This window comes from Macadamia integrifolia, chromosome 12 (genome assembly GCF_013358625.1).
Source record: "Macadamia integrifolia cultivar HAES 741 chromosome 12, SCU_Mint_v3, whole genome shotgun sequence".
Taxonomy (NCBI): domain Eukaryota; kingdom Viridiplantae; phylum Streptophyta; class Magnoliopsida; order Proteales; family Proteaceae; genus Macadamia; species Macadamia integrifolia.
In genome coordinates, this window is record NC_056568.1 from 5386091 (window position 1) to 5405418 (window position 19328).

General features: G+C 36.2%; 2 protein-coding genes across 3 annotated transcripts; both read right to left on the minus strand.

Moving 5' to 3' along the window:
- Nucleotides 1-1314: 1314 nt before the first annotated feature.
- On the minus strand, nt 1315-10266 carry LOC122057906 (ubiquitin-conjugating enzyme E2-17 kDa-like). 2 transcript variants are annotated; one of them, XM_042620270.1, is made up of 5 exons: nt 10122-10266; nt 9393-9471; nt 8468-8595; nt 2825-2929; nt 1315-1691 (listed from the first exon to the last, which is right to left on the minus strand). In XM_042620270.1, exons 2-5 carry the CDS (start codon nt 9460-9462, stop codon nt 1548-1550), a joined length of 447 nt encoding a protein of 148 aa, XP_042476204.1. In that variant the 5' UTR covers nt 9463-9471; nt 10122-10266; the 3' UTR covers nt 1315-1547. The 2 variants fall into 2 exon arrangements, with proteins under 2 accessions (XP_042476204.1, XP_042476205.1); XM_042620271.1 differs by having other exon boundaries at nt 10091-10247.
- A 5406-nt stretch (nt 10267-15672) lies between these two features.
- On the minus strand, nt 15673-18270 carry LOC122056970. The gene is made up of 2 exons (XM_042618950.1): nt 17312-18270; nt 15673-15923 (listed from the first exon to the last, which is right to left on the minus strand). Exons 1-2 carry the CDS (start codon nt 18209-18211, stop codon nt 15912-15914), a joined length of 912 nt encoding a protein of 303 aa, XP_042474884.1. The 5' UTR covers nt 18212-18270; the 3' UTR covers nt 15673-15911.
- Between the last annotated feature and the right edge of the window lie 1058 nt (nt 18271-19328).

Genomic DNA, 19328 nt, shown 5'->3' on the forward strand with positions numbered 1-19328 from the left:
GGTGTATAGGGTAAGAGCACCTTGAGCTACGTGCCTGATAGCTCCCAGCTCTTGATTTGCGTTACCATGTAATAAGTGCCACAGACGAGCCCAATCCAACTTGGTAACGTTTTCCCTACATATATGACCATCATCCTGCAATTCTATATTTCTTTTTTCAGTCCTAAATTTATCACCTTAAATCCATTGTTGGAAAACTAGGTTTTTTGACGCGACTTATCTGATCAAAAACCTAGCGAGTTGACCTAATTAAACCCAATCAAGCCGAGTCTTGTTTTTCCTGTTTTATATATATTTAAATGTAATAAATATGTAAATAAATCATAAAATTACAGAAAAATATGAAAAAAAAAATCACATATCAATAATTCAAGGATTGCAAGCAACAGTCTTTCTCTTTGTTAGAACGTTTAGTTAGGGTTAAGAATTAGAAAATATAAATTATATCTTCCAATAATCAAACTTCCAAAAAAATAAGAACTTTGGATTTAAGAATACGGAAAGTTTCTTAGATCCCAAGTACCTTTTGATAAAAAAGAGTAGGAAAAGTTACTAAGTTAGGAGTCTTGGGATTTGGATTTGTAAAGAGATTTTTTTTTTAACTGCTTTTTGATATAATGACCAGATTCAGTGGGTTTTTCAAGACTCGGTTTATGTAAAATCATCTTGACTCATCTCGAGTCTAGTTTTTTTTTTTTAAATACAGAGCGAGTCTTCGTTACTTACCCGAAGACCAAATTTAGACTCGACTTGGGCAAGTCTTCCCGGTCAAAACCTAATTTCCCAGCTATACTTAAATCAGCGAAAGTATCATTCCGCTCACTGCAGCAATTAGATGCTCATCTCATAGTTAAAGCTGTACTTCCAAACAAGATATGAAAGAGTCAGGTAGGGTTTAAAAGAAAGGAATCAGGATCCAGATCAGTCCTAGCTGAATCAGATTCAGCTCCAGATCCAGATCCAGATCAGAATCGGCAAAAATGTGGCCGCCCCAACTCATCTCGTACCCTCTGGTGTCAGCTTCACAGGAGAGGCTCCCATACCGATCTCAACTCAGGGAGAATCACTCCAGTGTAGTCCCTTAAAAGTGACTACCCCTTCTGTGCAAGAGCCTTGCTCCAATACTGCCCTCAACTGGGGGAGGATCACTCCTACAGTCCCTTAAAAGTGACTACCCCCTTCTATGCGAGAGCCATATGGTCATGGTTCCAAAAGTGTACCAAATGCACCTGAGTCCTTAAGTAGGTTTATCATACAGATTGATACATAACTGTAAACCTGCGGGATTTAATGGTATATGATGGAACAAGGGAATATCTCAAACCATGCACGAATGGATAAGCTTTAAACAGAATCATCAACAGGAAATTATGGAAACCACCACAACATCCTATTAGTACAGTTAATTCCCCCTTTTCAAGACTTACAAGAGTCGATTTCACAGAGGAGTGCCCAAGGATAATTTCATATCAAACATTGTTTCTTTGGGGGGCAGGCAGAAATCATTGTTTTACACATCTTTCAAAGCCATTCCTTGTGTCCTACCCTCATCCCATCGCATATTTCTGTGTCCAGCTCCGAGCAGTTGTTTCATACTTGTTCCGATCAGATTTGTACATGTGAGCAATCTCCGGTACAAGTGGATCATCAGGGTTTGGGTCCGTCAGCAAGGAGCAGATAGAGAGCAAGACCTGATTTGCAGGCAATAAAATTGATTTTTCCATTAAATGTCTCATATTCCATTCAAATTTCACTTACAATCATGTCTAAAATCAGGACAAACTTCCGTTCTTATTATTATTGTTTGGAAGAGATTCCTGAGATTGCTTTAAAACCCAATACAGCTTTAAATAGGAAGAAATGACAGAACATGATTCATTTAACTGGCCCCAAGCCCTTAAGAAGGATTCTTGAGTTTATTTGGGATTTGTGTGTCTACAATCTTCAATTGCTTTCTCTGATATTAAAAAACCTCCTTTTTATGTTCTGAGTCGATTTTTTTTTTTTTTTGGTGGGGGGTGGTGATCACATTTGTTCATTATTTTTTACCAGACGACAATAATTAAAGATGATGGGTAAATTATTTCAAAAAAGAGCAATATTTGTAAAAGATAGGTAGATTATGACATGAAAATAAAGGTTCTGTGCCCAAGACATAACATAGGATTTTTAACATGTCAATTAAACAATAATGGGTATCAAGAGCTTTTTTTTTTTTTTTTGGTAACCTAGGTATCAAGAGATGAAGGATATCACAAAGATGAAGTGGAAAGGCAATCCCTATTTTGAGGTAATACATAATAATCAAAATATTTGACATTTTATTTGACAAATGCCAAACCCAAGATATTACTTAACAATGGGGGCCAATGGAAGCCAAACCAGGCGTGGACACAAATATTATCAGAGGCAAAAAAAACTATAGGGATAATTAGACTTTGGGAAGCACATGGTATCCTGTAAGTGTCGAACAATTTACAAGGGAAAAGTGATGAGTTTAGTGGCTATCAGTTTTATGTCTGGTTTCTATACATCCATATCTGTCTGTTGATTCAAGTCTCATCAGTGTTACGTACCCAGAAGGATATTTTGGGTATTTGAGTGTCCAGGACTAAGTCATGGTAATTCATCCAACGGTTTGTTCTAGAACCTCCAAAACCTTAAAATATACATCTGCTCTAGCTAACTTTATAATGCTGATTGAAAGAATGTAGTAGTAAGAACATGAGGATCGAAAGCTAGAGGAACAAAGCCCCTAAACAAACGAAGAACGAGTATTGAAAACTAATAGAAGGTAATTCCAGCAGCATCGCGCAAATCATACCTTTGAGATGGTAAGAGCTGGGCTCCATTGTTCTTTAAGGATATCCAAACAAATGCTTCCATTGCTATTGATGTTTGGGTGGAAGACCTTCGTCCTAAATGCCACCTGAAATACAAACATGGTGAGCCACTCATGATGTATAGCACCTTCTGACCAACATACTATAGTACACGTCAAGAGAATGTGCATGCATGAAACTCAAAAGTAAAACTAAAAGAAACATTACCAGTTTAAGTAGATAATAATAAGAATGCAGTTATTACAACAGCACTCACATAGAAAAAGAATATTCACAAGAAAACACAAAAACAGGAGACAGAAACACTAAACTGGAAGTTCCAACAAAAGAGAGCGGGAGGTAAAGAATTAGGAAAACCATGCACATTATATTTTAAGTTGAACTATACTTTGTTTAAAGGTACTAGAATCGACAATCAATTCAATTAAGGAAAACCATGCACATGAGGTGATTGTTTGATTGTGGGGACCCATCTTCTCAGAACCTTAGGCCAACAAAAGTTCATTTCAATTCCAAATCAGATCAAGAAAAGAAAAATTAAAATAGCATTAATTTCCAAAACCCCTTTCAGTTTACCACACAAACTTTAGGGTAGTGAGCAAAATCAGGTTTAAAGAACATCTTGATCCAAAATTTTGAAAAATTAAATTCTGTGAAACCAATTATTTTAAATGATAAAAGAGTAAAAAACTAAATTACTTCAGGATCACTGAAAGCAATAATTAATTGAAATCCAATTGCTCCAACTTGACAACTTACAATCAAATTAGACCTTAACCAATGACCATACTTAAAATCAAATTAGACCTTGACCAATGATCATACACCATGGATATGTTTTACGAACCTCCGATGAAGGTCTTGAGATGGAGTCGCATAGGCCCAAAATCATTAAAACAAAGATGAGTTTCTAGGACAGGAACTGCACTGTTAGCTTAGCTTTTATATCTGATTTTCACGAAGCATGTCAATTTCTGCAGTTCAATCCCTAATATCTTGTTTGGGATCCAGCATTTTCATTAGCAAACCCAACCTTTTTACGCTGTGTGAACTCATAACTTAGGAGGCTAAGGTTAACATGACCATGCCATCATTGAAGCAATGGGTATATTTCCTAACCTTCAGCATTTTTGCAGCAACCATTTAGAAAGAAATTCAAGAATGTAAAACAAAAAAAAAAAACAAAATCAATATGTTTACAAGTAATCACGAGACCTTGCCGCACATAATCTGAGAAGATTTAACTTCCGGATCTTATTGGAAACTAGTAGAGAAAGAGCGTACCCTGTGCACAAGGCTTCCGCCATTGTAGGGTCTACGAAGGGTCATAAACTCATAATATACCCAACCTTACCCCTGTGATGCAGAATCATGGCTGAACTGGGTTGACCCTCCTCGTGGCAATCTCGACCGAGACGAACTAAGTCCAATTGGATTTTTGGGTTCAGTAGGAAATTTTAGGATTTACTTATTTAGGAAAGATGGAGTTATTTTATTTGAGAATATTTGCAATCTTTTATTTTGGTATTATCAGGCTAAGTAGGAATTTCCAAATTGAGTTTTATTATGTTTCTAGCTGAGTTAGATCTGAGGAAGTAAATAGGATATTTCTTTCCATTTCAGTCTTAGATTTTAACAAGGAAGCTTTCAATTCCTTTATAATATAAAGGCATGTAAGCCAACCACTGAGACGAGATGGAAAATGGAGTTTATTGAGTTGTTTGTTGCTGGATGGGTATTCTCTACCTCACTCTTGCAATCGGCTCCTTTCCCTTACCCTTATTTCTTCTATAATATTAGTATTTTAAATTCCTTTTGTCTATTCATCCCTGTTCCCTGTCGCTAGTGGTACAGCTGGTTGGAAGCCAAATGCTGGAACTCCTCGGTTACTTCAAGTAGCGGACTGATACTAATGTAGAACTAGAATTGACAAGCCAACCTAGTCCCAAAACAGCAGGATACTCTCAAAGAACAACCTCAATCAAAGTAAGACAATAGCACAAATAGATCAGACTAAGGAGAAATCAGATCTGGACAGTTGAAGCTATCGATTTCAATACTACGGTTTCTCTGATCAGATCAGTCGTACTGATAACAGGGACTTACAAGACTTCAAATAGGTCCAAATCAACTTAATACCATGAACCAAAGTCCACGAGAATAGTACGAACTGAATCAGATCTATCAATTTCAGTTCTGCTTTGTCACAGGTCACTAAAAGACAAGAAAAGGAAGAATTTTTAAATCTCTCAAACCACTGGTCAGAAAGAGCTCCCCTTTGGGTCGAGTTCTTCCCTAGGTAGGACCTATCTTTGATTAAAATTTCAGCCCAAACTGATGGCTGGTTTGGTCTGGGCAGATTCTGAAAAATTCTCACAGAACTTTCAAATTTTCTAGGCAGAACTTAGAGTGAGAATGATTATAATACCTGTAGAATTTTGGACAGATCTGTAACACCTTGAATGGTTGAGAGAAGAAGAAGAAGAACCTCTCGGGCTTCACACCGCAGAGAGTCAATTGGATCAAACACCAATTCCATCAGCCTTGATCAAACACAAGACAACTCTCCATGGAGAAAACAACAGCGGCAACCATTAATTTGTTTATCAAATCATTCTTGCTTTAGGAGCCTGCTCTTCTTTCTTTATAATGTTGATGTGAGAGGGAACTACAAAATTGAAGGTTCCTCAAAAAGAAACCTTAATTTAGTCTCCCAATACAATACTTACTAAAAACTGAAATTAGAAACTAGTTGAAAAAGGAAACTAACTACTAATGACTTGACTCCTAAGAAAATAAATACAACTTAAATTAAACCCAACTTAAAAGGAAACTAATGAAAAAGTATACAAACTATTAATCCCGTATGCAACATTAAAGCCCCTCTCTTAGGCCCATAAAAGTGGCCTATTACACTCAAAACACATGGGATCAAAGGCCCAACATGTATGGAACCCAACCCTATGCTTATTCCTAATAAAACAAGCATAGTTTGGTAAAGAATCAGCATCAACTCTCCCTATCTTAAAAAAACTCATCCTCGAATTTTAAAGTGATGAGTGGGAAACAACATGTGATTAGCAGCTTTGACTATTCCCAAACAAAATTCTGGTTGCTTGTAAACTTTCAAAATATAGAAATGTAAGATCGAATCACAAGTGATCCAATCCCAGGCAGAATCTTTACTAAATTCAATATAAACCAAATTCAGAGACATAAAGAATGAATAAAACAAAAAATAAGAGAATAAATAAAAGGGAATGAGGGGGTCACACAATTAGATATTGCATAAATCCAACCAGGGAGGGAGAGAAAATCGAATAAAGAAAGGGGAGGGGAAGAATCACTCACAGTCCTAAAGCTCTCAAACATTAACTCAATTCATCATTCTTCAAATCTATCTAATTAGAGTACATTAACTCCTCTATATGACGAGTACAGACTAGCAATCATAACCAAACTAGGAGTTAGACTCCAAGTAGAACTAAACATTACATAGTAGGAATTGGACTCCAAATAGGACTATACTAGAACTCCAACATGGAGTAAGTAACTAACCATTCACTAATAGGGAAACCTAAACTGACTAAAAACTGAAATAACAAATGAAATAGACTCAAAACAGAATTCTAACTAAACTAATGAATTAAATCCCGTTTTTCTACTTTCTACTCATATTTTAGGTTCATTAAAGTGGTCCAGTACAAAGAAAACCCATGGGATCAAATGCCCAACACATACATAACCCAACCCAAGGCTTATTTGCAATAAAATAAGCCCATTAAATGACTTATCTACATCATGTAGTCTTCAAGGTGTGAAGTTTTTTCTTCAAAAAACCATAATGGCATAACAAACTCAATTTGCTCGACCTCTGAATCAAGACCAACTGTGAATGTCGTGTGTATAGAGTCGTCAACATTGGTTTCCTGAATAGACTCAGCCCTAACTTGAATTCTCTTGGCTGTAATCCTTGACCTTCGGGTCTGTTCTTAGATGGAAACATGGGGGATCCGAGTGGAGAACACTCGCTCCAAGTTGCAGGTCGATTCAACATCATATGATTTGAGTTCTCTCAATATGAAGCCTCCCTAGTTCTCCGCCTCTTGCCTTGGCTGAAGGTAGAAGACCCTTCATCCCACTTTCCCATGATTCTTCTTTTGCTTTAATTTTATTACTCTCTTTCCCTTTAATACCCTTCCCATGTTCCTTTATTCCCCTTTGTCCATATTTCACTCTCCCTTCCCAGATTACCCTTTAGCCTAAGTTAGACATCCTTAGAACTTCTCTTCTAAGTGGATCAAGGAAATTACAACACTGCCACTCAATTGTGAATTTCTGTTTAATTACACTTCTGAAATTACTCATATAAAACTCAAATTACTTAACTGATTTGCCATAACTCTTCAATATTTGAGTTATCTAATATTTGAATTTGCCCATAAGTGATCTGATTCCGATTTTAGAAACCAGATCCACATCACCCTGCTTCTTGAAAACGAAGTTAACTTAGAAATTTACTTAATTGTCTACAATATCTAGAAAAGAAACAGAAATATTGCATCTGGTTATTTAGATATGAATAAATTGTTTGAGACCTCATGTCAATGGGGGCTTCTTTTTTTTTTTTGTTGGGTGGGTCAAAAAGCATGGCCACAATCCTTACTTCAAAGGGGATAACCTATGGTCACCCCATTTTTGGTCTCCTGGGCTTACGATCCTAGAAAACAGGTCCAAATAATCTTTCTTTCTTCTTTTCCTTCTAATCAGCAACAGGACAAATTATTCAATGCAATAAAGGCGTCACAAACACTATACCACCTTCACAGATACAACAACAATTGGTCCCTATGGTAAGGAACGTGAAATCAGTATGCAGAATGCCACTTATGAGACTTCTCTTCATTGTACTTGTGCAATCTAACAGAGAACTGCAAAAGCTGATTACAATTTCATACATGATTACTTGTGCAAATATAAAGAAATTGTATATATTGCATCAGACACAATACTATTAATGAAGGCAAAAGACGCGTATCGTGCAAATAAGAATGGTGTAGGACCAATAGGCTATTAACATCTAATACAAGGCCACTGGCACGATCTACGCAAAAATGAAGTACTGCTCAATGCATTACTTCTCATTTTCTAAATGCATGGTTCTTGTTAAATTGGCATAAGTTAAATTGGCATAAACAAGTCCAAAAACATAGAATACATATCCACCTTAACAGATACAACAACAATTGGTCCTATGGTAAAGAACGTGAAATCAGTACACAGAATGCCACTTATGAGACTTCTCTTCACTGCACTTCTGCAATCTAACAGAAAACTGCCAAATCTGATTGCAATTTCATACTTTTGCAAATACAAAGAAACAGTATCGATTGCATCTGACACAATACTACTAATGAAGGCAAAAGGCATGTATCATAAAAATAAGAACGGTGTAGGACCAATAGGCTATTGACATCTAATACAAGGCCACTGGCACGATCTATGCAATAATGAAGTACTCCTCAATGCATTACTTCTCATTTTCTAAATGCATGGCTCTTTTTAAATTCGCATAAGTTAAATTGCCATGAACAAATATAATACAATAGAATACATATAGGTACCTTAGGTGGCTTGAAAGGATAATCAGGAGGGAAATGAATGCTAACAAGAAAAACACCTCCTGCATATGGGCTATCAGGAGGGCCCATAATAGTTGCTTGCCAATGAAACATGTCTTCTGCAACAGGACCTATTAAGAAAAAAGAACCAGGCGGGCATGAAGTTTAATCAAATGAAGGTTATATGAATGAGAATTGATCACTCAGAAATATACACACAAACAGGAAGAGAGGTGCATGACCAGAATTAGTTCCTAAAGTACTCGAACACATTGTCACCTCGAACAATGAAATAAAATCGGTAGACAAATTTAGCACCAGCTTGGTCGATGAAAATCATTCACATTAGCAGTTAAACATGCATTGATACATCATAACTTCACAATGGGTGAATGATTAAGTAAAAATATTTACAGGCCAATTAGATGCTATAGATAGATGGGCAACATAGAAGGGAGAACTCAAGATTATTAGGCTGGTGTTAGCAGTCACAAATTCATAGGAAAAGAAGGGGGAAAAAATAAATAAATGGCAGATTGACCATACCAAATTAGAGTAAATAAACAAAGTAGATCACAGCTCGCAAACAGAATATGAGGATATAGAGTGAAGGGAGAAGGTTGGCAGGGGAGCTCAACCATTAACAAGAAAATTTCTATTTTCCGGGTAATTTCACCTTCCTATGACCAACACCGGAAAAGGCTCAACAAAATCAAATAAAGTAGCTTCTTGACGCAATTGCACAAAGTATAAAGAAATAATTTACTGCCAAGGTAGAAGAAACGGAAGCAATTTCTTTTTCGTGTATAGGATGAAGTCGAAAGTAGACAACCATGAAACAAAATAATAAACACAATCAAAATAGTAACGGAAGAATACACATGCACAAACGAAAGAGAGAAGGAACCGAATCAACAAGGATGCATACCGGCACTGCAAGATGTCGGAGGATCCTTCTGCAAATCCTTGAGCTCCTTCAATATACGCTTCGACGCCATGAGATCCGACTACAGCAACAGAAAAACAAAAAAGTTAAAACCTTGATCCTACAAGAAGTAACCTCTATAAATTCGAGAAATCAAAACAGATGGTATCCAAAAAAAAGTAGCAGATCTCTAAGACCAGGTTAAGACAAGGATAAATCCAATCAAACAATAAATGGGTAAAAGAAAATTATAACTCCAGCATGCCAATAGCTTCACGGCTCCAACAGTGGATCTTTTAAAACGAAACCCCAAAAATTAAATTCAAAGGAAAACCTTAAGCTCTTGGAATACAAACTACCTCAATAACGAAACAAAATATGATCAGAACATGCAAAATTCGTCAAAATCTAATTAAACCCTGTGATTACTTTAATATTGACAACCTAACTCTTGATTCTTCCATCGATAAACATGCAAATTCCGTCAAAATCTAAATAAACCATAGTACTAGGTTAATGTGACAACCTGAAAGCTTCATATCTCCAATCGATAACCAAAAATGCTCCCAAAAGCTTTAAAAAATCGGAAGTGAAAACAACAACAAACACAAATATCAAGATCCCACTAATTAGAGGCCCCATGTTTCTTTTCTTCTGTCAAACAGCATCGACAAAGCTATAGCAATAGAAAGGAAACAAACCGAGAGAAGAAGAACTGAAGAACTGGCTTACGAGGAGAATTAGGGTTTCGAACGAGATGCTTGAACCTCGCGGACAACTGTGGTGTCGGAGCGGATCAACGACCACCCCCAGAAACCGCTAATTCCTGCTTTTTGGTGAGAACGCAATGACCACTTATAAAGGACTCACGGACCGTTTTAGCTATCGAGTCAAGTACTTTGACATTTATATCCCCAATGAAGCAATTTTATCTGCGCCGCCGGGGTAGGATGCCTCCACACATGAAATGACTTCGCTAACCTTCTATGTACGATACCGGATTGTCGCACTCCCTTGCTGTGTTTCTCTATGCCCCACTTGCTCAAGAACTTTCTCCCTAATTTATAATCTATCTATGGATAATTATAAGAAAAGACTCTAATCTAAGGCGTACAATATGTCTTCTCATATCTATTATTATATTAAATTTTTATAAATATAAATAAATGTGAGATTAGGTAGAGTACCCTGCATACTAAGGGCTCATTTGTTTAGAGGAGAGTTGTGGGTGGGATTGTTATCGGTATGAGATCCACATGTTAGTGGGATGAAGAACAAGAAAAGTAAACGTGAGAGAAAGTGAAAAAGTTCCTACTCAACAACGTTTTGTTGGAGAGGAGAGATGAAGAGAAGGAAAAAACGCAAGATTTAAATGATTGGAGTTCTGGTTCACAGATGATCGTAGCTCAGGGTTACTAATTTTTGAGTTTAGAGTCGATTACCTACCTTTCTTCATTCAATTGCAGATGTTAAGTTTAGAATTTCCTAAATTAGGAGACAGGGGAAGAAGCTAAGGAGGAGACAAAGATAAAAAGAAACGAGACAGAAGAAGAATAAGGAGATAGGCTTCGTTCGATGACTTTGCCTGTGCCTCTGTGGGACGATGAGGTTTGCCAAAGTCCCTATCAAAGTCCCACCAATTGGTGAGGGTTGGGGGAGGGGGGAGAAGTTACTGTCCACGTGGGCCAACTAGAACTATCTTTATGTTTCCCCAAAATTCCACCTCTGTCAAACAAACAATTTAAATATTGTTCGGATGGTATAGATTGTACAACCATCCCACCTCTTGAATCCCACTATAACAAAATCCCTCTAAACAAACAGGGCTAAGAGAATTCTCTCTCAATAATTATTTTTAAAGAGTGTTCCGAATAACACCATTGTGGAGGATCTACACTGCACATCAAAGGCACGAATTGATGACATCCACATGGGACCCATGTAATAAGAATATGAGAACAAATAAAAAGAAATAAATTAAGAAGGATATAATACCCTCGGATGATGGGAGATCTCATCCCTTTGCATAAAATAAAATCAATTGTTTTCTAGACGAATCTTTGAATCCATCTCACTATGTCTTCCTTTTTGGGTAAAACACCAAAACATTTCGATAAAATATGAGAGAAGAGTAATGTGGCAAATCTAGCTCTTAGATTCAAATGTTAGCTTTGAATTCAATATTTTATTTTCGCATGTAATGGCATATCCTCTCATGAATGTCACGTTCTTCCTCAAAGTCTCATGCACTTTCTTGGTAGTGTTTAGGTTTTTGAATGCCTTGTTTTGTGGTAGCCGAAGTCCCAAAAGGCTTAAACTAACATATGATAAAGGTGTCAATTTGATACTGATTTGGGAAAACAGAATCCTTTTTGGTTTGATTAGATATCGGCATTGACCATTTGATATATCGAATCAAATACTGGCACTTCTTAAGAACTGTCAAAATGTCAAAAAAAAATTTTTTTTTTTTGGTATAAACCAGAAGGCCAGAAACGTCAAAAACTCAAAATCAGAATTAAAGAACCAAGGTTTTTTTTTCTTGGGAGAGGGGGGGTATAGATCCCATTTAAAGTGAGTAAAATTAAAACCATTTGTATATCGAAACTGAGCCATATGAAAATCATACCAAACGATTCAATATTAGTATTGTAAACTTGAAAATATTAATGGTATGATATGGTATCTGTATCTAGTATTAAGTTTTGTATTGTACCAAAACCAAGCCGAATACTAAAAATCGTATCAATTGACATCCCTAACATATGATTAATGGAAATTTGGGGTGCATATTTCCATTAAAATTCGAACCCTAATTTAAAATACTCCAAAACACGACTAGTGTCAACGCAAAATCTCTCCATTTTACACAACCATGCTCATGGCCTACCAATTTTCATATGTGGGCCTTTTAAAATATTCCCTTTCAATCTAACGGCTAAAATCATAGATTAAAGTACCGTTTCCTTTTGAATCTAACGACCAAAATAATAGATTAAAGAAGCGTGTGGACCTGTTTGGAGAAGTATAAGATTCCATGATTACTTAATGTGATGGGCGAGTAGTCTATAAATGGCATTATACAATGAATTTAAGCCCCCAATTATTTGGCTAGAATCTAAATCGTGTTGAATGCGTAATAATTCAAATAACACTTTATGTACACGCTGATTAATTTATTGTATTTCCATTAAAAAAAAAAGATGAATTTATTGTAAAAGTTTTTTAGGACCCCATGGTGCAACATAAAAGTCTTGGAGCACACATAAAGTTGTGATTTGTAAAAAAAAGTAATCCAGAAATTTGATAATTGGATGTGAGAAAAAGGAAATTGTCTAGTCGCATTGCCCAATATTCAAGGGCATGTAAAATTATCTCCCCACCTCTTATGAAATAAGAAATTTCATTCAAGTTGATGCCCTTGTACGCATGTCCATTAATCTCTACATTAGTGCAAGGACCAAGTGACCATGCAATGATTATTTGCCCATTAGATGTTTATGGAGTTGTTTAGTTTGGTTAGCTAATTAATTAATTTTATACTCAAATTCAATTGTATCGTTCCATTGATTAACTTGACATTATTTTTTTCTTATTGAATGAGAGTTCATTTGTGTGCAAGGATTTAGGAGGCAATGTCAGTATCAGTATTGGTCGATACCAATTCAATACCGATCTGGATTGGTGGGTATCAGACTATTTTACCCCTGATTTTTATAAAAAGTACTATTCTTTCATTATTTTACCCTCGAAACGATCAAGATAACTGATCTAGATCGGTATTGGATCGGGGATTGGTCCCAACCGATATAGCCGATTCCATATCGATACTTGAAACCGTGTCTGTATGCATGAAAAAAAAAAATCCTAACTTTTGTAATCAATATAGGTATCCGTTATGATGTTTTAATCTTGAACCGATTTTGATACGACTGATACATATCGGTATTCTATGACCTAAATTCTTATTTACATGAAAACAAACATAGATATTAAAGAAAAATAAATAAATAAATAAAAGCCAACCGTTTAATCAGATGGAGCCGAATTTGGCCGATTCCCACACTTTGAAGGGTCACCACCTAGGAAAAGTTATAGCAGGGGGCTCCAGCCCACGAATGCCGCCACCTTATTGGATAGTTACTTGCCCATTAGTTAGGTTAGTCAATGGAAAATTAGATCTGGAAAGCAATCCTTCTTGGACTTGGACCATCGAGTCGACATTCTTCACGTTTCGAACAGTCAAAAGTCAACATTTAATCCGCGTTGTTCTCAATTCATGTTTGAAAAAGTCCACTATTGCCAACGATTTTAATTACTTAAATGACCCTTTTGCAAATTAGACTTTAGCTAAAGAGACCCAAGATGAAATAGACTTGGATCCACATCAAAATTATACTAAGGCCCTCTTTGGTATTATTTTTTATTTTTTATTTTTATCTATTTAACAAAAATCATTAATGAAAATCCTTTTTTATCAAAACATAAAAATTGTTTGATAACTACTTGACAAAAATGATTTTTGTGAGAAATAGTTTTGTATCTCTATGTGTAAAATAGTTTTTTAAATAAATGAGTGAAAAGAGTCCCTTCACCCATATTTCTTATAACTCTCTTTTTCCACTTTGGACTAAAGAAGAGGAGGCAAGAGGCTTGGATTTCTAATTACAAAGTAAATAACTACTTTACCCCTCCATATTGAGCCTTTAAATACATGCTCATTAAAGTCCAGCGCAAAAATAATTGAAAATCATTTTTTGCCAAAACACATAAATGACTCTTGATCTCTTTTTGGTTTTTGGTTTTACCAATTTTTTTAAAACTATAAACAAGCTCCATAAATGATATCAAATGCAGCCAAAACCATTTTTTTGAACAAAAATCAAAATGAAAAATGATACCAAAGAGGGCCTAAAGGAGTGTGTTTCTCAAGCCAGTAATAGTAATAGTACTTTTTTTTTTTCTTTTCTTTTTTGTAAATGGGAAACTTAGTTGGGACTAGGGTGTAAGTATGGCCTTGATGGTCCGAATTTGTCTTGACCTGTCATGAGTCTGAATCATGTTTAAATTGGTTATGACAGTCAACTTGATCAGCCCGATCCAACCCTGACTAGGATTGGGTTAACCCAGCTTGATTTTAATCTTGATCTATTATTGTGTTCAGTAATAGTGTTCCCCTTCCCCTAAACTCACATCATGAGTTACACAAGTCACATAATGTTTTATACAAGTTGTCTGTATGACTTCAACCCCACATCACATGTTGTGAGATCCTCATTTGTGAGCGTACCATTTACCAAGGAATCCGACGAGTAGATAACTACATTATCTATATTCCTATATTTATTTGCTCTTTTTGCGAGCAAGAACACTCCCCACTTGTGTGGCTAGTGCATGAACATGCAAACCTATGGGGTTGTGCGGAGGCATCTTTAGGTCACAAGGTAGGGGTAGCATAGTCTTTTTGCACTCACCTGTGTCTGGGTGTAGACACATGCAAGTATGCAACTGTTTTGATAGATCCGACTCCTCTCCATAGAGCCCAAGGATTAGTGAGTGATCCTACGGTTGGGAGGACCCAAACACACGTCTCTAGGTCACCCTAGCCCTAGGATCACTCTCTGGTCCCTAGGCTTTATGAAGAGGAATCCTATCCCTGTTTCAGCACCTCTAATTGAAGATAATCATTCCTTTCCTTTTATGTTCTATTTTGGATGATGTAAAATTCATTAAATAGACCACACATCAAATTTTACTATCATTATCGTGACCATGTGATCCACCATTTAGAAGGTTGTCTCCTTTGCTTCTTCAAGGTCCAAGTGCTTCATAGTGAAATGACTTTCAAACAAGTGCAAAAGCATTACATTAACATGCGAAAAAATATTACATTTAACCGGAAATTAATCCTGAAAATTAACCTAGGATTAGGGTTCAAAATGAGAACATGTCTACTAAATCTGACACTAATTAACTAAAGATTTGGTAGATGAGGGATGTATTAAATTGGACAAGGATTACCCCTGAAAACATTGATAATCTGGAACAACAACTTGTAACTCGGCTTGGATTTTGGAGTCCTTTTTTTATTTTTATTTTTTATTTTTATTTTTATGGGGGGTGTGTGATGGCAGTTGGAAATTATAAACCTTAAAACTACAAAGAAAAATGTGTAATACCAGATGAGCTATATGATTGAATTTAGTTATCAATTTGAACATAAAGTTAGGATACCATTTTTTTTTATATATATATGGAGATACCAAAATTAATGACATGATGTAATCCAATGGCAATGCTAAATTACTACAATAAGAGAGAGAGATCTCACAAAATTTAGGTTTATTGCTACAAAATCAAGTGAGATCACAATATTGGGGCTACTGCTACAAAATCGAGTACTAGTATAGAAGTATGCAACTAAAATTAACTTCTCATCTTTTTATTACAATGAAGCAAATCAAAAAAATGGCACATCCAAAGTTGGGATGGTCATTGCAGTGAAGATTTTGGCCTGATTTATCAAAAGATATTCTGCAATATATAACCAAAAACATATAAGGCCACATATAACTGGAGAGAGAGAGAGAGAGAGAGAGAGAGAGAGAGAGAGAGAGAGAGAGAGAGAGAGAGAGAGAGAGAGAGAGAGAGATTTTTTGTAACTACTCGATCCAAAATATAAAGGCTTCTTTATGAGGGGACCCCTAAAGTGGTAGAATGATGTGTCAATACAGTAGATGTTTAGATATGTCACTTGTCAGCTTTTTAATTCAAATTTGAATATATACCACCACGTGCATGGTTCAACTAACTAGTTCAAAATCAGCATAATTAGTAAACCTTGGTTCCGATTATGCTCGATTGCTAAGAGGGTGTTTGGTTCGGTAAATCTTTGGGATGATATTCTTTAGAATGATAATTCTTAATTTTTGGAGTTGTTTGGTTCTACTAGGATGACCCTTATAAGTGAGCATCCTACTTCCCATGAATGACCATATTACAAAGGATGTGTTCCAAATATGAGTTCACCTCAACACTTAAACTCAGATTTGAACAACCTTTTTACCACTTAGTATAAAAGGAAAAAGCGGAAAGACGTTCTCTACGGAAGCCAATATCTCAACCCGCGAGAAACATGCACTAGCCTTAAGGCAACCAAACGATTTTTCAGAAAGAAACATAATTCAGAAGAATGTCTAGCAAAAGATTGACATTCATATCCGATACATACACCATTTGATTTACTGAACCAAACACCCCCTAAACCTGTCTTTTGAATCGGATATGAACCCACTTGGATCTTTTTTTTTTTTTTTTCCTTAGTTAACAAAAAAATATATAAAATTAATGACACTTATTTATTTATTGTAGCAAGATTTTTAACAGTTTCAAATCAGAAACTCCCAAAAAAAAAAAAAAAAAATGTAGATATGTGGAAATAATTGATTGTTCTTCTCAATTGCATTTTGTAGGGCTTCTAATTCGAAATAAAATCTATACATGGAGGTAGATCCCATGACGGATTGAGGCTTTTAAACCTTAGCCCCATCTATTAGGCATACATCCAATATTTTTATATCCAAAACTATGCATCTGTGGGGGGTGCTTGATCGATTCCTTCACTGTGTGGTAAAGGAATATTTCTCACAAAACAGTTTTTATGCAACCCAGGGTGAAGAGTGAATCTCTTCATTCAAGGTGATTAACTCACAGTCCCCATTTATGAAGGCTTGTAATATCCTTTTTCAGTTCAATTCGAGGTCAAATCCTATGAATTAAGAGGTTTTCTCATCATCGTGGGTGAAAAAAACTCAGACTAAAAAAATGCATTATCGTAAAAATGAAGAGATGAAGATAAAAAAAGAAAGGAGGGAGGGGGAGGGGTTAAGAAAGAAAAAAGCTTAGAGATAGTGATTACTTACCCCTAATATGAATATATTGAGGTCACATTTAGGCTCAATTCCTTGTGCAATACTAGATAACTTGATGCTGCTGCATTTGATAAGAACTGGCAAGCCTTTAAACTTAAAACTTCCATAAGTTAATCCTATATTGCTGTTTAACACCACGTCCAAAACCAAACTTTTTTGGTCAAAATCTGCCTTTAATCTTGCACCATCTTGATTATCAACCAAAGAATTTGAAACCTCAGTATTAACCTTCAAAACCGTCATATTATTATAATTTTGAAAGAATTCAGGAATGGTACCCTGACCCAATTCAATATTATCTGATGAAATGGAAACTTCGGTATCACCATAAATGATCCCTATTTTCTCGTTATTGTTGAAGGAATTAATGTATAAATCCACCTCTGCAAATAGATATGATTGTTGGGCAATGGAAGAAAGTTTCAATCTGGGTATGGTTAGCCTTTCGATCTTGATTTCTGGATGTTTAGAGTGGAAGAAGGTGATGAATAAGACTATAAATAAGAGGATGAGGAAGAGAATACCAAGGAAGGTGAGACAGGTATATTGGAAACAACAACAACAAGATGAGTAAGGGAAGCTGAGAGGGAAACAGCTTCGGTTCTTGTGTTCTTTGTGATGTCTGGGTAAAGAATATTCGGGGGATGAGAAGGAGACATGACGGGTTTTCTTTGGATTTATAGGAGAATGATAATCATGGCCTGGAGGTTTCGGCAATGGCAGGATTGGTGATTGTGAGGGTTGTGGGCTACCGTGCTTGGTGGCTTTGGGCGGCGTATCATGGCCTGGAGGCTTCGGCAATGGGAAGATCGGTGGTGATTGTGGTTGTGGGCTACCGTAAATGGTGGCTTTGGGCGACGTCGCCGCCGATGCCACCACCGGTGATCCCATTGCACCAGAAGAGTTCCTTCAAAGAAAAAGCTACGTCAACCCTTTTTCTTCAACTTAGTTTGTACTAGTCATATTTTGCGTTGACCAATTCAGTTATTTAGAAGCAATGTTTTAAGGGTTACCTTGCTTTGGTAACTGTAGGTCTATAAATAAGAAAACCGGTGGGAGCATGAAATCTCATACAATGACCGTGTCACCCGTAGGTAATTTACCAAGCTAATTTCATAAGGATATCTAGGGATATATTAGTAATTACACGTGTAACCTATCATCGGAAACTGTAGACCTATAAGGGTGGATGCATCATGCATGGGAGTTCAGTTCCTCTACACATATGTTCACTAGTAAACACATGTTAGAGGTTAACATTTATCCCATTCACCGCTATCTATAGGGTGAAGACCGGTATTTTTTAAAGTAAAAGAAAATGCGTTGGCCTCTAATGTGTACATATAGGTGAATGTAAATGTAAGGATCATTTTTTTCCCTCCCCAACAAGAAGGATCTATTCACAGTGTATTGTAAATATAAGATCAGATCACTTATTCATATGTACATTGCATATATACAATATGTCGTACCTAATACTATCAAGAGTTCATGAAAGGATATTTATGGGAACTTAAAAGACAAATCACCTATCTGTATATACTGTGTATGTAAAGTGTAAACATATAAGCCTAAGAGGAATATGAGCAAACATAATTCCTCTGCATAGAGCACATAGACCAGAGAGTGATCCTAGGGTTGAGGTGACGTTTAGAAACCCTAGTCTCTATGAAGAGGAGCCGAATCTGATATGAATCCTATTGTTACAAAATATGGAATCGGATTGATCGAATTGACTGATTTCAATTGGATTGATCCCGATTCTGGTCAATTCAAATTGAATTAAAATGTGATCGATCCCAATTCTAGCTATTTCGGAGCTGGCAATTCTAAGTGTCTTGGGACTCATTGGATTTCATATCTGAGGCGCCCATATTCTAAGGGTTTTGGAAGCGATTGTGGCCGCTTCCAATGAAATCCGGATTGGTCCACCCTATCCGATTCCGAGTTTAAAATCCTCGAGTCCTAATGAAGAGACCTTTTTTTTTTTTTTTTTTTTTTTTTTTTT